General features: G+C 40.6%; 1 protein-coding gene across 3 annotated transcripts; it reads right to left on the bottom strand.

Moving 5' to 3' along the window:
- Positions 1-1,074: 1,074 nt before the first annotated feature.
- Positions 1,075-23,358, bottom strand: tasp1 (taspase, threonine aspartase, 1). Of its 3 annotated transcripts, XM_068568211.1 has the most exons (14): positions 23,178-23,358; positions 22,301-22,504; positions 22,089-22,156; positions 20,744-20,812; positions 20,451-20,571; positions 19,718-19,802; positions 19,563-19,642; positions 19,297-19,403; positions 16,692-16,811; positions 15,129-15,207; positions 10,607-10,717; positions 8,915-9,022; positions 7,802-7,875; positions 1,075-2,390 (listed from the first exon to the last, which is right to left on the bottom strand). In XM_068568211.1, the coding sequence occupies exons 2-14, from the start codon at positions 22,461-22,463 to the stop codon at positions 2,298-2,300; spliced, it is 1,278 nt and encodes a 425-aa protein (XP_068424312.1). In that variant the 5' UTR covers positions 22,464-22,504; positions 23,178-23,358; the 3' UTR covers positions 1,075-2,297. The 3 variants fall into 3 exon arrangements, with proteins under 3 accessions (XP_068424312.1, XP_068424314.1, XP_068424313.1); XM_068568213.1 differs by lacking the exon at positions 22,301-22,504; XM_068568212.1 differs by lacking the exons at positions 1,075-2,390; positions 7,802-7,875; positions 8,915-9,022; positions 10,607-10,717 and adding an exon at positions 12,162-12,527.
- Positions 23,359-24,361: the final 1,003 nt, after the last annotated feature.

Below are 24,361 nucleotides of genomic sequence, written 5' to 3'. Positions count from 1 at the left end.
GCTCCACCGTCTGTTTTGCATTTAAGAGCCTTGCTGAGCGCGAGGCATTGGATACACCTTGAATGGCTCAGGACCCCGTCCACTTTTTAAAGACCCGGGATCCTTTTTCAAAGCTAAGGGGATCCAGGACAGAGAGGGATGATGTTTGAAGGGGAAGGTTCTGTGCCGAAGAGGCCAGAGGGTCTCCCGGCAACACAGATTAGCCCTTAATGAAAAGAGAGTGCTCTGTAACAACACGCGATCAAGCTAATGGAGGATGGTGTGAGTGTGGGTGAGGGGGGCGAGGTAACGTAGATCTCCTGTTTTTAGATGGACCCTCAAGATCAACCCGGGGTCAGAAGGCTGTGGAACAAAAACAAACAAGCACACCACCTCCCCGACCAGCCTTCTGCTGCTCCTCCTGACCCGTCAAATACATTTTGCACGTCAGTGATGTCAACGGACTGCGACATCTTACACCCGGGAGGCAAACCGGCTGGATACCATCAAAATGTCGTCCTATCCCACAACTAAACATGGTGCACTGACAGGAAGGCATCTCTCTCTCTCTTCAAACGGTGCACATATTTATCTTCCTGAACATCTCTATTGCACATTCCTCTCGGACACTACAGTGGCCACGATCCAGAGCCAGCGGCTGGACAAACTCTGAAATAACTGCTCTACTCTTATATAAGAGGCTTCATGATGATTCAACTCTGAGGTTAAAAACTATTTTTGACAAACAGTCGAGAATGGGAAATTGAGGTTATGTAATCCACATTGAAAACAAATAGTTGGATGAATTGTGTGTGTGTGTGTGTGTGTGTGTGTGTGGGTGTGTGTGCCTCCTGACGGACTTCAATATTTCCTCTCAAACGTTTCGTCAACCTCACACTTCCTTCTGCAGAATTATTTTTCCCCTCCAGTTACTCCAGCATGTAATTCATTCCCCAACTATACATCTTTGGCAGCCCACAATTTATGATCATGATATTCATGCCGTCTGTTTGGGTCTACTGCTCTTTTCTGAAATAGGTACAGTTGGAGGAGTGAGTCCCATAACACAGAGAAAAAAAAAACAATACACAGAAATGTAGCAACATATATTTTATTTACTTTTAGAGCACAGCATTGCGCTGTGCACATATGACTTCCATAGCTTATACAATTTTATATTAGTTGCATTTGCTATGAAGAATAAACAAGTTCTATCATGTTGTTGATAATTCTTAGCAGTAACTGAGTGAAACCGCAAAACCAGAGGAACGGATTATCCCAACAGAAATTTAGACCCTTACTCCTTTCAAGCACAGTTCTCAACCGCATCAATTCATTGGCTTGATACATACGTCTTTAGCTGTCCTTTTTTTTAAGCAAGAAAATACATGTCTTTGTGACTATACAAATATAAACTGTGATATTTAAATGATTTAACAGTCACGTTTGGCGGTGGGGTCCAATGCTGCTACCTGAGCCCGCATGTATCCGCATAGCTTCCTGCTTCTGGATCAACTCTACGCCAGTCAGAGAACACAAAGTGGCTTACTGTAGATTTTGCACATGCAATAGCTATGTATTCACATCTTAAAACAATGAAAGCATCGCATTCTGTGGCTGAATGACTATAAAATGTATCATCATGATATAAGATGCACACTATGCTACATTATACAGTATGCTGGAGGATTAGTAATGATACGTGTGTACGAGCGCATGAAAGTTTATCATGTTCGTGTTAAAATTGTAAATCGTGACTGGTCAACTCTCATCGATATAAATGCTTCACTCGTTAACAATGATCTTGAGTAGCAGGCGTTCCACAAGGTGCAGTCGGACATCTTTTTTTTTTAACTTTAAGAACAAAATAAAGTCTTGCATTTGAAATTCCTAAATTCTTGAAAAGAGTCACATCTGTTCAGCAATACAAAACAACATGAACATCCACCCTGTTTTCCTAAAATCATAGCTTATATACAAAAGGAAAAATAGTAGGAAAAGAGACAAGTAATAAAGAAGAACTGGTGCCTCAAGGCAATGGTGCATCAAGTCTAGTCAGGTGACACTGGAGAGCTGGGGGGTTATAGAGTACATGCTGGAGGCAGACGGTGGCAAAGGGAAGTCTTGTAAGTGCACTAAGTAGAGCCTAACACCCCTCTCTCCTTCCTGGGCACCTGCGTAAACAGCTATAGTTTATTACTTCTGGCTTCTCAAAGGTCGTGGGGATGTAAAGGTGGTGTGCATGTGTGTTTGTGGTTGAGTGAAAGGGTTTGTAAGGGAGTATTGCTGAAGAAGCCCAGAAGGAGGTTGAGTGCGGCTCACTCCACTGGGCTCGTCAGTCGACACACACCTCCTTCGATGGCCAAGCACTGTCCAGGAACCGTCCCAGGTGGTAATCTGGATATGTGTGTCTGCAGGTAACAAAGGAAGACACACACATAAACACACAATGATACCATCATCGAAGGAGAGATATATAAACAGAGGCAGGGATACATGGGGGAAAGGAAAGGCTGATGAATTTCTGATGAGTTATAGACGGTGATTAATTCTGTTAGCGGGCATTAATACTGCAAATTGCAGCATGTAGAAAGTAGTGTTGTGCAGTAGATTTGTTCCTACAGGTACCACAGAGAAGATGAAATGCGGCCCAGGAAGCCCAGTTTAAGAAAAGCAGTCATCAGACGCATTCGTCAGATGCATTGCACATTTATAAACACAAGGTTTAAGAACTCTGAAAAGTTATCATCATGACGACCACAATGACACAAATATTTTATAGATGAGAGGGGTAATTAGTGTGTTCACATAGGAATACTACTGTGCATCAGGAGCACGTACCCCTGAAGACTGAAGATGCCAAGTGTGCATCTATAGAGAGACAGAGTAAGTGGATAAAGGGAACAGACTGCTAGTGTTTAGTGTTTGAGAAGAGACAGAGAGGAGTTAGAGGAGGAGGAGAGGGGCAAACACAGCTGGGAAGACAGGAGTGATACTTCAGCTTGGGGATCAAAGGTGACTGACTGACTCTCCCTGTGCCAATAATGGCTGTCGTCCTCCTTCCTCTCCCTCACTCTCTCCACAGAGGGGAACACTGGCCCCAGCCTTGGGGGAAGAGTCCATCCACTTATTGACCAGCCCACTGAATTGGCCTGACATCACTCCGCCAGTCGCAGGAGCCTTCATCTCTGCAGGACTTCCTTTTGTGTAGGCTTGGACTTCGGCCCCTGGCACCCCGAGGGCAACTGTCACTACAATGGGACAACATCCAGACAGGGCCAGGCACACATGGCAACACTCTCAGGGGCCATTATGCCTCCAGTAGCCCTTTCTGGGTCCATCCTCTCCCCTTCATCTTCGAGAGATGAGGTTAAAGAAAGGCCTGGTTTAAACTGTTTTGACTGAAGGTCTATAGTTGAGACATAATCAACTAACGGTGCCGCGTTCTTCTTTTGATGTTTGCATGTCAGAGGGAAAGAGTTTTGCAATGATCTCTTTCATTCCAACCACATTGAATGCACAGCTGAAAATACACTACTGGGCACAATTAGCGCCCAGCTGCATGACTTCAGATATTTTGCAAGAAAGCCGTGTCGGACAATGACACCAATGTGACCTAACCCCAACACACAACCCTGCAGCATGTGTGAAGACCTTCATTTGTATTTCAATCAGACAGAATGGACAATTTGACTGTGTAAGCAGGAAGAGTAAAAGGCTTACCAAACCAAAGCAGTGAGTCATGGCACCACTGCAGTGCTAAGAGCATTGCGTGCCTTTCACAAGCTGCGGCGCTAATTCAGAAGTTTAGGTTACAGGAAAACCGTCCAGAGGATAGTGGTGCTTCACACAACACATTAAGTCAGATATATAATGCAGTAGCCATATGTTGTGCCAACCTTTACTATCATTCTCATTGTACGTATGGATCATTAGTACGCTGGACACTCACATGAAGGGCAAACAACACAGTACCAAGGTACTCGGTGTGACACCTTATGCTGGTCCAGGCAAACCTTTTGGACTGTTTCAATGATGCGATGGTGGCCAAAGAGTTGAACGACCACAATCACAAACATCATCTCAGTGATAGAACACCAATTTATACAGATTTTAGGATCATCTGCTGGAGTAAGTGATGTTTGTGCGTAATCACAACTTTCTCATTTTTGTGGTTTGAAACCATGTGAAACAGTCTAAAGTAATTATAAAGTCAGCGAGGTTGAAAGAGGAGCAAAGAAATGACAGCTGGGATACGACAGGAAAAAAAGAAAAGAAAAACCGACAGTGAGCCTGTTGTCATCTTGATACCCAGACTGAAATGACCACATGACAGGACTCAAAATATAATGCGAAAAACACAGCTCCATTGTATCGGTCGCAGAAAAACAACATTCTTTGGTGATATGAATGTGTTTAGGAGCTCAAGACGCCACACATTAACACCACAGCGTGGGTCTAAGGATTAATTTAGCTCTATGACTTAGCCGCTGGTTTTGTGGTTGTCACATTCTTTTCTTTTGAAAGAAAAAAAAAATCATATGGCTTATTGAATCATATGCTATATTTATTCTCCATGCGTGATAGATAGTAAAAACTAAACGTACTCTAGTGCATTTGTAATGTAATCTACGAAGCAGACAATAACCAGGAGGCCTTAATTGCATGGCATTTGATTTCCTCCAGCCGTGCACGATTTGAGTAGGAAAAGCTTTAAAGTGGTAATGATGTCCAGGAGGAGGGAACTGAGCCATAGCGGTGCCGCTATGGACCCTACACTTCCCTTTCATCTGTCCAATCATGGCAAACAATAAAACAATAGTGCAACTGTTTTAGGAGTGCCGCCATTGGCCTGTCCATGGAGCCTTGTGTAGCTCTGGAAAAGCTAGCTTGATGTTCTGGTGTGCGACCCAGTGCCAACACAGGTGAGTGTTTGAATAGAACCAGACGCTCTCCCTCTACAGCACTACTGCCTTTTAGCTATTTTACAGTGTAATGTCAAAGGATTTGGATAAAGGCTCAACCTAACTGCCCCTAAAACAACGTCCGAGTAAAAAGTAAGAAAAATCTCAGGGGAGCTGTCGGCGCTGTCTCTGAAAAACTGGTCTGACATCCAAGACCTTTTGGTCAGCAGAATGATTCACTGTTCTTCTGGGTTTGTGAAACTGTTTATTAAAACATACATCTTTGAATTGAAGTATGAAATTAAAAAATTTAAACCCATCTAATTTCTGTCCTAAATAATCTACTCTGTCTATGCTACTGTCTACCTGCCCTTTCATGTCCTTATCACAGAAAAGCAGTGGAAGGTGGACTCTAGCTGGTTAGAAACCGGTGGGATGCAAATAGGAATGGGAGGAATGTCTATAACATAGCAGCTGAGACTGCGATGACTCTGCCTCTATATGCAATATCTGCAACTCAGTGCACTGACATTTTTCCAAGTGCTTGAAACGCGATGAATTATTCAGGCAATCTATTACAAGTGCAAAGGGAACACTGATACTTATTACGTTTTCTCCAGCAAGTATTCATGACAACACGATAAAGGCAGTCTTCATTGGAGGAACTGTTATGTAATGACCTGCCGGCCTTGGTCACCATCACGGACCCTAATCGACACTGCTCCCAATGCTACAATGTGAGACGGCGAGATGACAAAGGCTTTATGCATTTCAGGAAGTTAACACTTAAGTTTATCCACACAATGTGCTTCAAACACTTTATTATGACGTCTGCCATCAAGGCTACAATAATAACTGTGCCACCTCCTGGGCCTCCAAGTTAAACAGACAACAGGCATCACTGGAGCCTGGTCGCATTAAGGGTCCCATGATTTGGCTTTTTGAAAACAGATACTTTCCTATTGAATCCTCCCAATGGAGGAGGATATTTTGGCAGCGAGCGGGATCCAGCTCTGGGCCCAGCTGGGGAACAACGGGTAAAATCTTGTTTTGCGCCCAGTGTAGAGGCGTGAAGAGAGACAGAACATTCAGTTTCTCTGGTATGCAGCCGATGAGAGCCACAGAGGCACAGGGGAGCGTCGTGAAGCAGTGTGAGGTTTGGTGAAGCAGCTGTGTTCTTGGCTGCACTCTCCCATACCACTGTCACCGATGCCCTGTCGATTTGGAATTGGATACCATTTCTTCCAGGAGATCCAGAAATCACTACCGACGGATGATATTCATGCCTCTGCTTCCGCTGAACACATTTGTTTAAAGACAATTCGGCTTGCAATACCGGTTCTGATTGAGCAACTTGAGGCACTGTGGCAGGGAGAAAATGTGTGGATCAGTGGCACACAATTCGGTTCAGACGGTTAAATCCTTCTCTATTATCTAGTTTTTATCACAACATTACTTCTGCTTCACCAGTCCGATTGTCATACATGTAGTCCCGTGCACCGATAATCTATTCTTATTAACAGCACATGCAGTAGATACCACTGCTGTCAATCATAAACAACAGACATTGTGAGACAATGACGTCGTTAGTTTGTACTGTAGGCCGTCAACAATATCACCTCAGCTAATGCCTTCTGAACCACTTACAACTACACATACATTACGTAACATTGTACACAAAACTAAAATATACAAACAGAAGACATGTTTGGTGCCCCTGAACCGTACGCAGTTCACTGTGCTCCGCTCCCCTCTTTACGTCGGCAAAGGCGTGAAAGGGGAGCTTGCGTGCTCACATTCCACCACAAAGCCTGATACACAGAGGACATCTGACAAATATGCAGATTATACTGATATTCTCGGTGGTGCATGACTGTCAGTACACTTTATGGTACTTTGGGACCAGGTAGGGCTAGAGAGGGGGAGTGACGAGAGAGATAGTCCAAGAGACGGAGGGAAGGACGGGTGGGGGTGGAGGCGGCACTGAGGGCAAACACTTTGAAATCTGAACCAGGCTTGAACAACAGTGCCCTCTCTTTATACAGAGTGACAGAGATACATTAGCCAAACAAATCAGTCTGAGCTGAGACTCATTTAGAGCCAGGAGACCAGAGCATTAAGCCCTTGTTGCTTAAAAAGCCGCACTGACTGATTCAAGGCACACAATTTATGTACTTAAGAGTTTTGGTAATGTTTTTTTAGGAACACGGACAATGTTGTGATTTATTTTCCACAAAGTCACCAGCAGTCGACATACCAAACAGACAGTGAGCACAGGTGGTGCAGGGGCAAATAGTCCTGACTCCAACAGGGACCAGGGGTTTGGCTTGATTTGCCTGACAGCGACATTAAAAGCGTTACAGTTGAAGGTATAGCATAAACCTGTCTCGGTACGTACTCTCCCATAAGTCAACAGGGGACAGGGCATGCAGTTTCTATGGCATTGCAAACTGGGAGTAAAGATAGGACGACTGGCTCCAATCTGATCAGTAAAATATATATTTTGGGGGATTTTACGTTTGTGCAACATGCTGCATGTTAGGTACATGTTAGAAGTAGCAGTAGTGAAACAGATGTTAAGGGTCCTGGTTTTTTAAGGATCTAGCTACTGTAATCCTGGATTATCGTATTTTATGACAGGTGAGCTCATGCCCTTTAATAAGTTATCTCAACAGGAGGAAAGACATCTTTCTGATTAACATTATTTATTTTGTAATTAGAACAGATTCAATTTCAAGCCACTGGTCAGCAGCAAAGTACATTTTATGAAATCTTTTATGTGAGCCTACACCTATGCCTCCATTGTCTTTTAGTTTTGTTAATGAAGTAAGTAAAGATGGTTGTATCCCGATATGACCCAAGTGTATGTGAAACTCGCTGCAATACATTTTAATTGTCAAGTTGATTGGAAAGCTCACCTTTGCTTTGCTGTCTTGGGCAGACATGTAGCCAACACACATGCTCTCTGTGGTGTGACTCCATAGGAACTCCACTGAGAAAAACGTCAAAAAAATGTAATTTATCGACTGAACAGGAGAAAATATATTACTATAACTATTCATGTATAATACTGTAATTATGTATATAAAAAGAGTGTGGGGACAGAGCGAGGGTGTGGGAAGAGTACAGACTGTTAATATGCTAAAAGTTACATTTTACAAATTCAATCTTTCCATCCGCCAGAGGAAAACGTCTGTTAGGTGACTCAGCCTGCCACACTGTGGCACACTCTGAGCATGCCCATTATCATTCATGACCTGCAGTTGTGACATAACTGTAGCGGAAGGTAGGACTTGTGAGTTGGAGAAGAAATTACAGCACCCAAAGGATGTGGTGGACATACTGTTTATTCTTGGAAATCAACACAGAGCCTTTAGCAGTCCACAGTAATCTGAGGTAGTCGACACTCTGCTCAAGGGCAAGGGTGCATAAACAGCATCAAACGTCACTCAGTAAGTAGCACTTTGGAGCTTTTTATTATTCACACTGACATAATGCATGAAATAAATAGCGTGGCTCATTTGCCATCAAGATGTCATCCCCTCCTACGTTGGAGAAACATCTGCTCAACTTTGTCTGTGAACTTGAACCGTCTATTGGTTTCTTTGGGCAACATTAAAACCCAGGAATAAATCACATCGTCTGGACTTTGAACAGACCTCTCAATAAGTCAAATGAAATGATGAATGAAAGAGCGGTCCTTCTCAGAAGCTTCAGGTAGAGAAACCAGATCTGCCAATACAATCAGCCAAACTGCGTGGCATTCAGAAGGCCTCCACTTGAAGAAGATTAGCTGTTGATTCCATAGTGGGAGGTCTCTGTTTGAATCTGAGATGAAGGGTGTGAAACCAGAGCCTGATTGTGCGGGTAAAAACACAGACCACCCGCCAGGAAAGCCACAGTGCCTCCTCCCATCTTCTCCCATCAATCGCTTGATGGATTTTTAAATATGAACAGCCAAATATCTGCCTGCCATAAGATGCGGCGTGGAAGTTTGAGTTTGATCATATTTGAAATGATCAATGTCTTACCCAGTATATCCTGAATATTCTGAGATGGCTGAGCTTCAACACATCTGCAGCCGCGCAAGACGATTACTCCACCTAAAACACGGTCTTCACTGGCCAGAAAGGGTGAGCCTGTAGACACAAAGAAAACACCAACATTGAGATAGCCAAAGTTTTTCTCATAATACATCGAACCAAAGATAACACGTGAAAAGATTAGACAAAACACAGCCCGTCAAATAAGGTGATCTATGGGGAAAAAAACAACAACTCTGTTTGCCTTTCAGGCAAGCCAAACAACTGAAAGCATTTAATTGGGTGTATTTATTTTATTTAGCAGACAGTTCATCGAAAATATTTCACTCTATTTGTGTCTGGCAAGTATTAGCACATAATAGTTAATGACAGGTCGTATCATTTTTTCCCACACTGTACACACTTGTACCACAATTTCAATTTAAAGAAAAACACAGCTACATAAGTGAACGACTTACTTAAAAAAAGATCACTGAGAACCTCTCTTGCTTACTAGCAAACATGAATGAGGTGCAGTGTATACAAAACAAATCTTGGATTGGCTGATAAGTGAGTGAGGGCCAATAAAAGTTTGGTAAAGAAAACACTAAAAACATCTACAGCATGTCTTGAAATGTCTCAACAAAAAACAAACCAGGGCCAATATTTTTGTGTCTGCACGCCGTTGTTTCTTTGTTGCATTTCACACCGATTTTGGTTCCACGTCGTAATGTTCCCTTCACTCTATAAAACACTTTTGATTGGACCTTGGACGACATTCACACAAAACCCCAGTACTTGTTGTACATTTGAAAAAGGCTCTTAAATTAATTATGTTACACATTCCATAATAACTCTGACATCTTGGCATGCTGTTAACATGAGAGCGGTTCAGTTATTGCCTCAATGTTCACCGCTTTTTTAACGATAACAAAAGAGAAATGAATTAACAAAATGTAACTGTTCTTGAGTGTGGACATTTGTGTGGGTGTGAATACTATGAGAGGAACTGTATTCCACAAACAGATCTAAAAATACGGCTGGTGTTGTCATTAAAGATATTCTATTTAGGGAACCTGACAAATGTATCATGGTAATTGAGTAAGAGGCCTCCACATCACAGACAATGTCTTCTTTGCCCTTGCGAAGGCCAGATTTATGGAGCTTTGTTTGATTTAATGTGCATCTTGAAAGAAAACGGTAGAAGAATTAACTTCAAACTAGCTTCATCCAGCCCATCCATACATCTTGGTGGTACAGATGTCCATGACAAAGCCAAACTGAGACGGACTTTTAAAAGAGGCCAAAACAAGGCAGACACCACCACATGTTTCCACATGTCCTTTCTTCCTCTGCTCCGTCTTCTCTGAGCGATCCCAGTGGTCACTCTCAGGCGCAGCGAACACACTTAACAGGACTTTCTCAAATGTACCACTTGTGAGAATATTGTAAAAAAAAATGTAACAAAACAATTATGTCTTCTAAAATTATCTGTGGATCTCATCTATGATGTGTGGAACATTTGAAGGCGCACATCTCTTCTGAGTCTATTATTCCCAATGTTCCCAGTTGTTAGCTCATTCCTTATGTTGTGCCACATCTGTTTGTGAGATCAGTTATCTTGGTGCATAACTGTGTTTCTCGGCTAACACATGTGTGTTTGGAATGGAGTGGCAGTCGGGCTGCATGTGGGTGACTCACTGATGAACTTGTTTTGCATAGTCTCCAGCAGTGCTTGGTGGGCATCCTCAGACTGCATGGCAGCAGAGCATTCCCGTGCCAGCATGGTGCGAATCAGATGCTCCCCACAGCCTGGCAAAAGACAACAGACACAGCTGAACCTGGACCGTTTACTCGCATTCACTCATTTCCTTGTTGCAAGCATGCATGCCTTCAATCAGAGTTGCACAAGGTCTCCAAATCCACTTTGAGCGAGTTGTAGCACACACAGTACACACCCTTACGTCACACAATCCAAGGCCTGTTATACAAATTCTGATTTTCAAACATTAGCCGTGTATGGTATTAATCACGTCTTGATATTTCACATCTTGGGTTTGAAGTAAATTTTGAGCAGATCAGTATTTCCAGTACAAGCATTTCCTGATTACCAATTGTGCTTTGAATTGATTATGCTTTGATATTGATACATGTTGAGATCATATTCTCCCAACATATCTGGTTAAAATGTTACATAACTGAAGACATTGCAAACTTTAAGGATTCAACTTTAATCTTTATCATTTCAGGTAGAGACGACAGCATTGCGAAGTACAGCTGCCTTGCCGAAGGGCACGCTGACCATAATTGTTGAGAGAGGGTTTGTGTTTCTCATTCAGGTTTCTCTGCCCAGATTCCTGGCTGGTCTGGGAATTTGAAACAGCAAACACCCAGTATCATTTCTACTTCTGTAAGCTCTCTCAGCTGCAGTACATGCATGCAACATGTATCACCATTACACATTTATGCATCAATTTTGTGTTTATAGGTTTTACATTTGACCAAAATATGTATTTACCCAATTAGGTTTAAATGACCCAACAAAACACCTATTTATTGAAAGACGGTGTGTGAAGATGAATATACTGTGTTGATGAGACCATTTAAACTATTTTTCAACCTTTTTTGAGCCGTGGCCCTTTTTCTACAAAAAGTAAATCCCGCGGCACACAAACAACCCAAAAAGTTACAAAATGTTACATTGTAGGATAATAAAGGATATATTTAGGCAAATATTGCGCTACCTACTGGCATGGAGTATTTCATTACTAGGCCAGCCACTATATGGCAGGCTCAGACACTCAACAATGGAACATGATTTGCGGCAACTAAATAATATTTTTTCAGGACCAATTAAATGAAATTGGACATTTTCCCACAACACACCTGACGATCTCTCACGGCACACTGGTGATTTTCAACCACTGGTTTAACTAACAGAGGAGAGTAAGACATGAAACAGTTGTAGGTCGACATAAGTGACGTGCAAACCTAACAATTTTAACTTGAAGACAGCAACACCCTTTTCTTACTGTCCAGAAAAACAGAAATGGAACATAAAAGGTTTAATGAATCTAAAAAATGTCAGCAGGCTGTGCTCAAGTTTGCCTCCAATTAGCACCTGAAACTCTCTGATGCTCTTCAGTTATGTGGCATGTGAAGGACTATATATATATATATATATATATATATATATATATATATATATATATATATACACACATACATACATACATACATACACAGGGATAAAAACAAACCACTTCGTGAAGCATTTCAGTAAACCAGGAACCATAAACAACCTGTGGTCAGCCTGTACAAATGACTCACCTTACCCTTTACCACTTCCAAGTCAAAACATAGCAGGTGAGCTTTTTTTATACCTCAGACAGTACTACTTAGCGCCAAAAGGACTAACTTTGAAACAAATACCTTATGTTCCTACAGAAAGACAGATACTAAATGCATGATGCATGCTTTTATTATGATCCTACTAAAACGGGAAGTCTGCCCGCACTCGGGGGGGAAGAAAAAACAAGAAATCCAAAAGTGGAAACAAAACTCATCTGGCAAAAGCTCCTGTGAAAGCCCATAAAGACGGAAGAACACAGCCTTGTTGTTTCTGTAAACACAAATGAAAGCCTCATAAAATATCAGGTAACTACAACAAAACTGAATGCAGGTTGGTAACTGTGGAGGCCAGATTGCCTGAAGCAATTTGAAGTTCTTTTTTTTTTAATTTATTTTTTTTAACGAGAGCAGAACGTCAGATTGGCCAGGTACTGTGCCTTTGTTTACCGTAAAGCGCTCTGTTTCAGGGGAGCTATATTTCATGACAGCACGAACACAAGACTGAACTGGAACTGCGGTCGGACGCCCAGACTGAAGCAGCAACTCAACAGGGGAGAAATGTTAAAAAGAAAAGGTCCAACGGTCGGAGAGGCCGTGTGTGGCGGCCAACAGCAGTAAGAGTAAACGGTGAAGTGCGTGCGCTGTTCTGTCATGGGCCAGAGCAAAATGAAGGACACACAAAGCAGTCAACACATGTAAAACAAAGGCCCACATGTGCCACATGTTACAAAACAGAGTGGAGGGGGATGGGAGGGCACAGTGGTGGTGAGGGGCGCAGAAAGAGTGACATATAGGGTGAGGACCATGCTCCATGAGTCAAGATAAAAATGATTGTTTTTGTGTTTCGTTTGATGGGAATGCCTTTCATGTTAGGAAATTAAAAACAGGTGTTCTACTGGAACACACATTATGTTCTCCATACCCATAAGGAAAGGTTGTTTTTAAAAAAAAGTCACATCAAAGGCAAAGCCACAATATAGGAAGACAGAATGAGGTGGAGATACACCCAGAGAGCAAACATCTACACTTCATCTACTTAATAAACTGCAGACTATAATCAACACAGCATATCATACTGCTAGTGGAATGTAATAATACAGTATAGATCTGTTGAAATGGGCCAGACTGAAGGGATCAACGTTAAGCTCCGTTACAAGAAAGCAACAGAACTTTAATGCCAAATTGCCATCTTGTGTGATCATAAATACAAATGTACAGTGCATGGTTAATAGAGTAGATAGAGTAATAGAAACCGTGGGGATGCACATGTATCTATGTTTTTTGTCTGCCAGAGAATCACCAGACAGAGCCATTCATGTGTTCTGAGCCTTGGCTCACTACAAATTGTTTTTAGGCCGTTACACTACACTACCATTTGCACTGATTGCTGGTTATAATATATTCAGACAAGCTTTAGCAGTGCAAAATGCTGGCTATCTCTGTGCTCCAAGTACATCTGACTCAATCTTCAGCCTGTCTGATCGAATCAGCTCGTCTGCACTGAGATGCATTAGGCTACAGATCCACATCAAACGGTTGTAATGCTCCCCAGAAGCTATGTCACGGACATCTACACACATCTTAAAGAAGGGGGCAAATATATTGTCTCTACCTCACATTCAGAACCATACCACTTAAACAGCAATGTTGCTTTTACTTAAAAGAGGCATGCCTCTTAGGTTTGGGAAAACACTAAAGCATGGTTTTATAAGTTGCGTAAATAAGTTCAAGACGAATGCAACTTTTTTTGAAATGGCAGATTGGTCCTGCAAGGGAAGGATGTCTTTGTCCATTGGACTCTCTGTATCACTTTAATCCTAAAGGGCCAGTGCTTCAGGTTGTGCCCTCCCAATTCCAGTGTGTGTCTGTCAGCAGAGGACAGGCCGAAGCAGGAAGGTCGCTGCCCTCGGTTCTCTACAAGCACACTTGTAAAAGCTGACACATTTTATCCTACAAAATTCACAACGCCCTAGCTACCAACAGTGGCAAGAAAAGTTCATTTTCATTTGACAGGTTGTCTCGTGAAACCACAAGGAAACATATTTTTCTCACTTGCCCTTGGTGCGCTCTCGTTACAGGTATTTTTACAGATAGTGGTTCTTTAACTGTTGAATATCACTCTTTTGAAGATCATGTCTTTTGACAGAGATTTTGGGATATCTTCTGAGAAGTCCTTCCTTCTGAGATCTAAATATAATGGTGGAAAAGGGAGAACCTATAGCAGCAGTAGTTAATCCTTTTGCATGTGATGCTGTACAAAATAGCATCAAACAGAAATAATAGCTATATAACCAACATGACTAGCGGATTTCCCCATGAGCACATGTGCATACTTCTTCCATGAAACTATTGATGTTTTTAGAGGTCCAAACATACTGCATATACTTCCCAGGACCAATTTCTCGCACATACAACTGCCAGATATAACACCACTCATTCAGATTGGAAAAGTTCTGATCCCAATCTTGATAACTTGCACTTCAGTGTGCTGCACTCCCTGCGGTCCTCGCTATCATATCCACAGCAGGTGTCCCATGTCAAATGTCCTTGCAACTCCAAAGAGCTCTGCAGTGCACCTGGCATGCAGCTGACGAACAGAGAATGGAGAATGATGACTCAATCAGCTGAGGAAGTGACTGATGAGAGTCACTCAGCAGGAATGGCTGGAGGTCATCGGAAAGTATTATCAGGGCTCTCAGAGCTTGACTCAACCAGCAGAAATTAGAGGCCCATATTATATATATATCTGTTTCTGATTCATATCATGGTGGCGGTGAACGTGAACAATGGGAGGAAAAGTAACAAACACATGCACACGCACACACATGTACACAATTGAGAAGTTGTTTGTTGAGAGTGAGCTGTGGTTTACCTGAGGTACTCACTGCTGTAGAGTAGGGGTTCATATTACAAGCATTTTCTGCCCAGCAGCCACATCCATAATGAGCCGCCTGAGAAAAGAAAGCCAAGGTGGACATTTTAGTTGTTTCAACATTTCGGTTTTGGAGTTACCCAAAGATATCATTCATTCTCAAATAATAACTCTGAGAAGCATGCTCAAAGCCAAGCACAATATTTTACCACTTACACTCAAAGCAGGGGAGGTCATTTCAGCCTAATTCACATTTCCACATCATTAACTACACTAGAACAACTCGCTCACGACACTGTTGCTCTGAGCTTCAGATTTTTTTTTTAACAGGGACAGTGTTAATAGGTCACGGCAGTAAATCCCACTAATTCATTCATTCTGTTCTGCCCTCATTGGGAAGTGGTTTGTTTTTGTCCTTTTAAGCTGCTGTTCATGCAGACTCGTAACTTCCGATAGCTGTCTCAAAGTAAAAGACTTTGGGCACACAAATGTTGAACAGGAATTTGTGGAGATTGCACGAACATATAAAAACGGGGAACAGGACACGAGGATTATCAGAGTGAATTCTTCTGTTATTGCTTGCCTCATTAAATTAGACTATCTGCATTAAGAGGCTCTGTTCAAGACATCAAACAGCAGTGATGTCGGATTAACACAGTAAAGGAAGAAACAAAGGGAGGGGATCAGAAAGCTGGGGAGGGTGTGGCTTCATTGGCAACAGCTGCTTGCTAAATACTCTTATCTGTTGCTTTCAGACTTTCAAAGCTGAATTGATTTAAGTCAATTTTTGCCCATATGGAGGCACAAAAATAAAAAAAAACCCGGACCTGGCTGACTGATGCCATATTAAGTTGTTTGTGGTTATTGCCTTGGCAAAATGTTGCCCGTTTAAACCATTTGATTAAATGGATTGATACATTTAAACAAAATGCTAATTCATCCAAAGACGTACGAAGGAGTATTATAATAGGAAACTATTTCTGGTAAATTTCTGCGGTCAGTCAGCCGGGTGCAGACAGTTTGGCCGGCTGCTGTCCTCTCAGCTCCTCAGGAGCTGCTGACAGACACACAGCTGGTTCTGAGGACGGAGGCATATGAATAGAGGTCGGTGTCAGAGCTGACTGGGTGGACTGAACCTCATCGAAGCTTTTCTTTAGGTGAAAATGACTGCCAGCGGAAAACAGTGAAATGACATCACACAGAGTATGAGTGAGCTGTAAAAACAAAACAATGAGCTTAAAGTGGTAAGAATTCCCTGTGGGTTTCTTAGTAAGTTATTTTGTTCAGCGTGATTTAAAAATGAAAAAAAAAAAACACTGATTAATGCCGTTTTGATTTTAAGCAGCATATCGTTATAATTTAACAATAACTGCATGTAGGTGCTTCCACATAAATACAAATTTTACATTATCTACTCAAATATAAAAAAAGATACATTGAAATAATGATATGCCTCCTATAAAAGCTGTCTCAAATAAAGGCCTGATTCAACCATGTAAATTATATATATATCAATTCTATAAGTAAAAGTTGCGATGCCAGAAAAGACCAGGGTCTCATTACCTGACCGACCCGGCCGGGATGTTTCATGGCCAGGCCTCCGCTGGACACCGCTGCAGCTACATTCCCTTCCAGATCGACCACAACGGCCCCCACTGTGTCCAGGCACCCTGAACCGTTTTCCTACATGACAGTAAGGAGAAGAGTCACATGAGTAAACCCCAATCACAGAGATATATGATTGGACAGCTTCACAACAAAAAGGAGGAGAAATCCAAACATTCATATTCTGAAGCAGATACATAATCTTGAAATCTTCATAGAGCATATCTTCATATTTTATCACACAAGTGCTGTTGTGATTTTAAATCAGCAGTTTCCCTTCCCGTGATTGCAGTTTGCTTTGGAGGTGACTTGTTTGTGAACCATCATCTCTCAGACTGCGTGATAAATTGAGTCCTACATCTTAAATGTGCTCAATGACATTATGATACATGACCAAAGCTCCACTCCCACCAGAAAGATCTTCATTGAATCCTTGAATCCTGGACTAAAAGGCAGAGTACTTTTTTTTTTTTCTCTTGTAAATCAGCCCCGTCTCTGGGCTTTTGAGGATGAAAAGAACCAGAGCCAACTATTTTTAAACGCTACACTCTCCTGTCATTCCTTATCAGTGTCCTTAAATTTAAAAAAATGCACCGTAAATAATGACTGTGAAACTTAAGGGCATCTTTGGAAGGATATTGAATTGCTTTCGATTTTCCGAAACAAAACTGCAACTATACACCATCGTGAGACAGGTGGCTATACTACCCAGTGAAAAAAAGAATGGAAAGAGTTCATTGCTTGGCAAAAGGACAGCGGCATAAAAATAACCCTGTGTATGGAAATTAAAACCAGGCTTGCTGCAACATTGCTTTTTGGTTGAACCCATAAGTCTCTAATAGCCATTCTTGGTAGAAAAAATAGGTTATTTCCTGTTGATTGACTTTATATGCCACTTAATGTATATGTTAAAATAACTGAAAACAAGGTTGATGCCAAACACCTGCACAATAACCTAAAAGCATGCATGTAAACACATGAGTATCAGGTATGCCCCAATAAGTGGAAGACTAACTGCACTACATATTAATCTTCTATACGGATCTTAGCGTTTTTTGTAAACATGGAAGAGACAAAATAAGAACAGTGGTGCCACTCAAACTTTACGCCCTCGTTAGGCTGACCAGCGATTTGACACAAACATCAGTTGCCAAAGCCAACAATTTTCCACCTTAGTCGTTAATATTAAAGATGAATTTATAAAGCTGACCTCAATAAACAATAACACTGTTCGTAAACATGTCCAGTGAAGCATATCAGGCTTTGGCCGTTTAAACGTTTCACTCCATTTCACGCGCTTTACAGCCAGACCAAGAGAAACTCTCCCATCCTCCTCTGTGACTTCAGATTTGAATGAGTCTACTTTCAACTGCTTTCTACTCGGCTCACCACTGAGCCACTCCCTAGTTGTGCTGCTCAAGCCCTTGCACCAACTCTTGTCAACACTTTTATCGTTTCTCAGAACCTTCTGTATAACCTTGTATGGCCATTTCCTTTAATGACCCAGTGAGAATGTGAGATCATAACTGGCAGAATATGTCTTGATGACTTAGTTGTGAAGAGTCTTGAAGTACCTTTCTGAAAAAAATTCTACTTGAAGTTTCCAGCCTTTTTTAAATTCAGTTTGATGCCATATATCTCAATGCATAACTGCTGATTTGAATCTGTGGAGTGGGCTGCACACGCGATTGGAGTGACCTACAGATCAAACCAATTTCCTTACTAATAGCATGCAGCCTATAAATCAAGTGCCCAAGTAATGGAGCCACATTTACATTGAGTTCTTTGACCACATGGTCTTCGATTACCTTTGAAGATCTTTAGCCTGAAGTTACTTGCAGTATTATTACATTTGTTATTAACAAGAATTTCCTTCAGCATTAATATAATAATATTTCATCTTAACATTTCATAAACATTTTTTCACTGCATTCTGTTAGTTGTTTTTATTTTTACATGCAAGCAGGCAAGTGCGTTCAGTGCTCTTGCCCTTTTGAGCTTATTTGAAAACTGCTGTGAGAAACAATACAAAAATACAATCCTGTTAATTGTGTATTGACATTTTGTGTAATTGTTGTGAGGAATTAAAAAAGTGCTTTAATCTAAGCAACACAGCACTGTATAATCAAAGTGAGGGACCAACTTTTTTTTTTTAAATGATTACAGTTTCAGTACCACATAGAGGCACAGCATCACTTTGCTCTGCACTTATTGATTTTCACATGGTCATATTTACTACATTGTAATTTTTGTTCATGATCTATCCACAAAAAATTTCTGAGCCTTGTCTAATGTTTTAATGTAGCCCAGTAAGGGCGAGTTTTAGATATTAGTTGACAGGCCAAAATACAAAATGAAAAACCTGAATTGGCCCAAAGGCTGCTATTTGCCGACCACTAGTACAGAACATTTTGTTTAGTGCATGCCTCTGCTCAGATGGTGGAGCTGAACCCCTTGTAGCACCTGTGAGATGAAGAATAAATAGTAGCAGGAAGAGGTTTCTGCCTCAAGTGATGCCGTCGAAAGAATACATTTGATGTTTCAACCATAACATAAAACTTACATTTTCGCTTGATTGTCGTCTTTTCTTGGCCTGATTATGTCCTGTGTCAATTTTTTCTGCCAGCTCCATCTTTCGCTTGTTCCTCTTGTATGCAGACAAACTGAACTCTGTGTGAAAAGAAAATCTCAATCTAATGCATCCATGTAAATAAAAACACATTTATCAAATGTTTTTTTGATGACTTTGTTTTGGTTTAGTTTAGTGCAGCAACACAAAATTCCTTTCTGATGTGAAGCATACTTTTAAATATGTGCAGGAAAACTCACTAGTGGCCATTTTCTCTGAAGGGCACGGTGGTATTCCATGACCGACTGCCCAATCGTGTGCTCCTCGTCCCACTAAAAAGCTGACAAATTAATACAAATTAACAGGTGGATATAGTCAGGTTAATACAATATGAATTAGTAATCCTTATAATCACCATGGTGGTATTCTGCCAGCAGATAGTTTCCCTTTCTGTGCTTCACTCAGTAGACGGTTTGCAACTAAGACTGGGTTCTTCATACCTGAAGGAAAAGTCAGAATCAGCAGGGAGCGAGCAGTTCATGCTGTCATTTTATTACAGTTTGAAAAAATCAAGATACTTTGCAAACACACACAGCAATATTCACATCTGTGTTGACTTTCTGTGTATTATTCATTTTTGTTTTGTTAATTTTCACATGGAATGCATTAATTGAGTTCACCGCTACGCAAGCACAACTATGAATGCTGGGTTATTTTAGCCATGGGCTGGTAGGTATACATTTTTATATCCAAGCCAAAAGTTTTTTTTCCATCAGAAAAAAAAATCTAAGGCTAATTGTTACACGATGCTGACATGGTAATAAAAGCAATTTTGGAACTGTGTGTTAAGTGCCAGATTTCACCGCTGGGAGATTTAAGCTTTTATTGAAAACCTTTTAATGAACTCTCTCGAGTATGCAGATGTGTATATATTGATATTATTTATTGCTTTTATTCCATATAAAAGTTGGTGGTCCGCTCTGTTTACAAACTTCTAAAAACTCTTAAAAATATGGTAGAAAGTAAATCAGCAAAACATATAAAAGAGATAGGCTTGACTTATTGCCATTACATCCAGGTGACTGAACTTCAGAGCCGCAACAACACAGCAACATTACATAAATATCAATGCATGTGTAATAACTCACCACTAATAGCCCCTACGGCCCCATAATGCAGAGACTTCCCATCCATGATACTCGCATCACATTCAATTTCCCCTGACAAATTAAGGTTGGAGCCCATGCCAGCGTTTGTAAAAGGAGAGTCCTGAGAACAATTAAAAACATGTTGAGTCTAGAATAAAACTAGATTTTCTAATAAACCATTCAATCTGGCCCTAACTATAAATTTCTTCCACATTACATACAGATTTGGGTTGTTATTTAATACTGAGTTAATAATTTTACACTTTTTACAACCTGGATGAAAATCAACCAACCTCAAGTTCAACCAGTGCTGCGGCCACTGCTTCCACTGCAAGTGCCCCGGCTTTGAGTCGGTCCACAGCCTGGAAAAAACACATTGCTCAGTAATTTTGTTTTCTCGCCCTTACATAGTCACACTACAGTGCATTTACTGGAATACCTCCATATCCCACTGACTAACCAACAGAAAAAACGTTATTGAAAACAAAACTCCTTTTAAGTCTGATTTAAAGCTCAAACTGGGAGGTAAAACTATGGCAAAGACAAGCGTAAAAACAGGCAATCAGGATTCTGGATTGGATTAAATTTGTCTTGTGTGTGTGTACGTGTAAAAAAGGACACAGAAAACATGACTGCAAAAGACCACTTTTTGAACAATTTGATCTTGATGCAAAGTAGTACTTCATCCAGCAGAAACTGGGCAGAGCTCACCATCTAACACCATTCTTATTGTAAATCAAGGGTGAAGGCAGCACCGTGAGGTTGTATTTCAGGCGTACAGATGGAAGGAACAATGAATGAAACCAAATACAAAAACATTCCTGAGAAGAACCTGCTTGAGAATGCCAAAACCAAGACTTCCACTTCAACAGCAAAATTATCTTAATACAGCCAAATGAAAACTGGAATGAATTCAAACAAGAACATTACAATGCTTGAGTGCTACTGCCAAAACACAGCTTGGAATACCACTGAAAGAATATGAAGTGACAGCTGTTGACAGATGCTCCCCATCCGACCTGAGCAAACTTTTATAACGCAATATCTTGCTGATCAAACTAATCAAACAAAGTTACATAATTTATATACTTGCTGAAGACATTCGAATAATAACAGAACAAATGTGTGTGTAAAAAACCTAGAAGGAATTTTCTAGTATTTAGCAACTTTAATTTACCTAATGTGCTGTCACGACCAACTAAAGGTTATAGAGTCAGAACAAGTTAATAGTTAACTAATAGACTGACTAAATAGGTTGACTTCATTGTGTGGATGAAAGTACACTTATACATCACTAATATTTCTAGTTGATGCAATGGGCCTAAGCAGAATTAATTTGTACGGACATTTATAGCGTACATATTTCTCATATTTTCAACTAATATTCCATGCAAATATAATGTTGAGCACCCTGAAATGCTTCTTTAATTAATGATCAATGTAAGTCAGATCTATTTTTCTGCATTTAAAAGTATTTAACAGATTCAATACTGTGACGCGTACATTTTTGAGACTGAAGTAAAACATTTACAAACATTCCATGAAGAATAATATAGATTGTGTGTACAAACAGTATACATTTATGTTGGTTGTACATAAATGCATAAAGTTTAGTTTACTATAGTAATATAAACTTACTCGCTGGCAGGCTCGTTTGCACACATGCTTGTATTCCTTGGCTTTGGATTCAGAATGGTATCCTGCTCCTGAAAGCAAATAATAGGGGAAAAAAACATTTTTGTTTCAGTGCCCACAATAATCACGTTTATGGACTATGAGGTGCCGCTTCATACAGTATTTCCTTCTAATAAGCTCTGAATTCTACTTGTTATTATGACGTACGCACTTACCTGCATGCACTAAGACAAACCCACCAAGACATTTGGGCTTTTGACTCTTGCTGGATTCCTGCTTTAAGGACCAAGAGTTGGCCGGAGGAGAGTAGGGCTGCTGCTCTTCAGCAGAATTCATTAAACTTTCCATAACCCCTGCATAACTTGACAAGCCTATCATGGCCTTTCAGACAGTGGTAACAAAAATCATTTTTCATACACCTGTGACAGGAAAAATAAACGCAAAACATTACCATTCAGGGATAATGCAGGACAGTGTGATTTTACGTTTTTTTTTAGGTTGTTCCAGATGTGAAAACATCCTCTTGGTGGTTCTAAGCTGTGTAAGACCAATACTTCAGTTTTAAGCTGATTTCACTGACAATGAATTGTGTGTTTGAAGAAATTAATTTGCACATTATCAATATATTACAGCACATGAATCAATCCCTAGCTAATCGACTTCAATAATCTAAAAGTGAAGGAGACGAAATACACATGTACTCATAGCTTAACTTGGGTTCAAAACAATTGTGTGACGAACATCTGAAGTAACCTTACAGCTAAACGTCTTCTAAAAACGTGCTATTCATAGTGCAGATCCACAGACTACAAATCAAAGTGTGCACGTAACATGAAGCTGTCCCCATCTCTTTAACGAGAGATGACGTTATCCACTTCCTAAACAGTGCCTGCTATTCGTGTCTACTTACACGTGCCAGATTAATGTCCGCGTTCATAAACGACCATTATTTAGTTAATGGTACGTCTCTGTTTAATAAGTAGAGAATGGCAGTGCATTAAAAAAAAAAAAGTTATTTGAAGTCAAGCTAACAGTCCATTAGCTTGTGAGCTAAGCGCTCGCTAACACGTCAACAAAACAATGTCAACTTACGATTTTCGCTACTCTCCTCGCAGCAACCGAGCCACGACTTTACCTGACGTGTGTTTCAAACACGCGAACGACAGACAGACTCATACATCTAAGTGGGTTCAACTTTGCTGACACACACTTTCATTCCTCCGTGCTAACCGCAGCTAGTTAGCTAGAGCGAACCAAAGTACTTCCTGGTTCAGCTCCGCGTTGCTAAGGAAATGCGTTGACCACAAACATAGACACACGTGGATGCAGCGGCAACATTCATTTCTGCTGTCGGAGAAGAAAACATATTGTTGCAAATGTTGTTGTTTCCCCCCTGCTGCCATACACACACACAATGTGAATAGGTTGTACGAAAACAAAACATGATCTTGAATCTAAAACATAAGCAGAAATCAACATGTTTGAAGTTCATATTAGGATACAATTTACAACTGAACAAAAACTGAAAATCATCATCAATACAAATCCTAAAAAATTGGGTACACAAACTAAAAAACGGAAAGAGGATTTGCTTGTTGTTTTTTTTTGCTTAGTGATTTGACATTTACATGTTCATTACTGAATTGGTGAGCTCGAGATATACTTTTCAGGGCATCTCCTGAGGTCTCCACTGAATTATCATGGGGTTCTCGTGTGATTCTCACACTAAAAAAAAAAGAATTGTCCAGGACATGTTTTGATATTTGAGTATGTGTGAGTGGTGCTCACTGCATACATTTTAATTTTTACACCATCTAGCTTTTCACCTTTTTATCACATATACACTGACATCCCCTGATAAATAGTCAGGCGTCTATGCAGTTCCAAAGAGGGGGCTAGTCCAGCATGATAGGAGGTTGCAGAGGGTTTTGCAAGGTTTATGTTGAAGTTTGATTGGAAGAAGAGATATCTGTAAATTCCTCTAACTTTATCATTGATAAAACATTTGATAATATATAAAACAATATCATCGTGGTTCATGCAAAAAAAAAATCAGTAACCCTATCTGATTTGCTGCAAGTCTGTACACTAAATTGCTGGTGATGCCTGTGTTTAAGATAAATACTTTTTAATAGCTTTTTTTATTATACTACGTCAAGACAATTTCCCTTATTACTATACACAATTCTAATATAGTTGTGACAGTGATGCCAGTCACACAAGTTTACTTAAAACACACCTTACTCCGTTTCCACAGCCAGAGATTTCGACTGGCA

Source organism: Clinocottus analis, unplaced genomic scaffold, assembly GCF_023055335.1.
Source record: "Clinocottus analis isolate CAN_PGR_092001 unplaced genomic scaffold, fCliAna1.0.p SCAF_8, whole genome shotgun sequence".
Taxonomy (NCBI): Eukaryota; Metazoa; Chordata; class Actinopteri; order Perciformes; family Cottidae; genus Clinocottus; species Clinocottus analis.
The sequence above is the reverse complement of the archived record's forward strand: the minus strand, read 5'-3'. Positions and strand labels throughout refer to the sequence as shown.

Coding starts and splice junctions, on each gene's coding strand:
- tasp1 (XM_068568211.1), bottom strand. CDS start 22,463: ATGATAGGCTTGTCAAGTTATGCAGGGGTTATGGAAAGTTTAATGAAT. Junction 20,813..22,088: donor GCAAACGAGCCTGCCAGCGA/GTAAGTTTATAT, acceptor TGTTTTTTCCAG/GCTGTGGACCGACTCAAAGC. Junction 20,572..20,743: donor CAGCACTGGTTGAACTTGAG/GTTGGTTGATTT, acceptor AATTGTTCTCAG/GACTCTCCTTTTACAAACGC.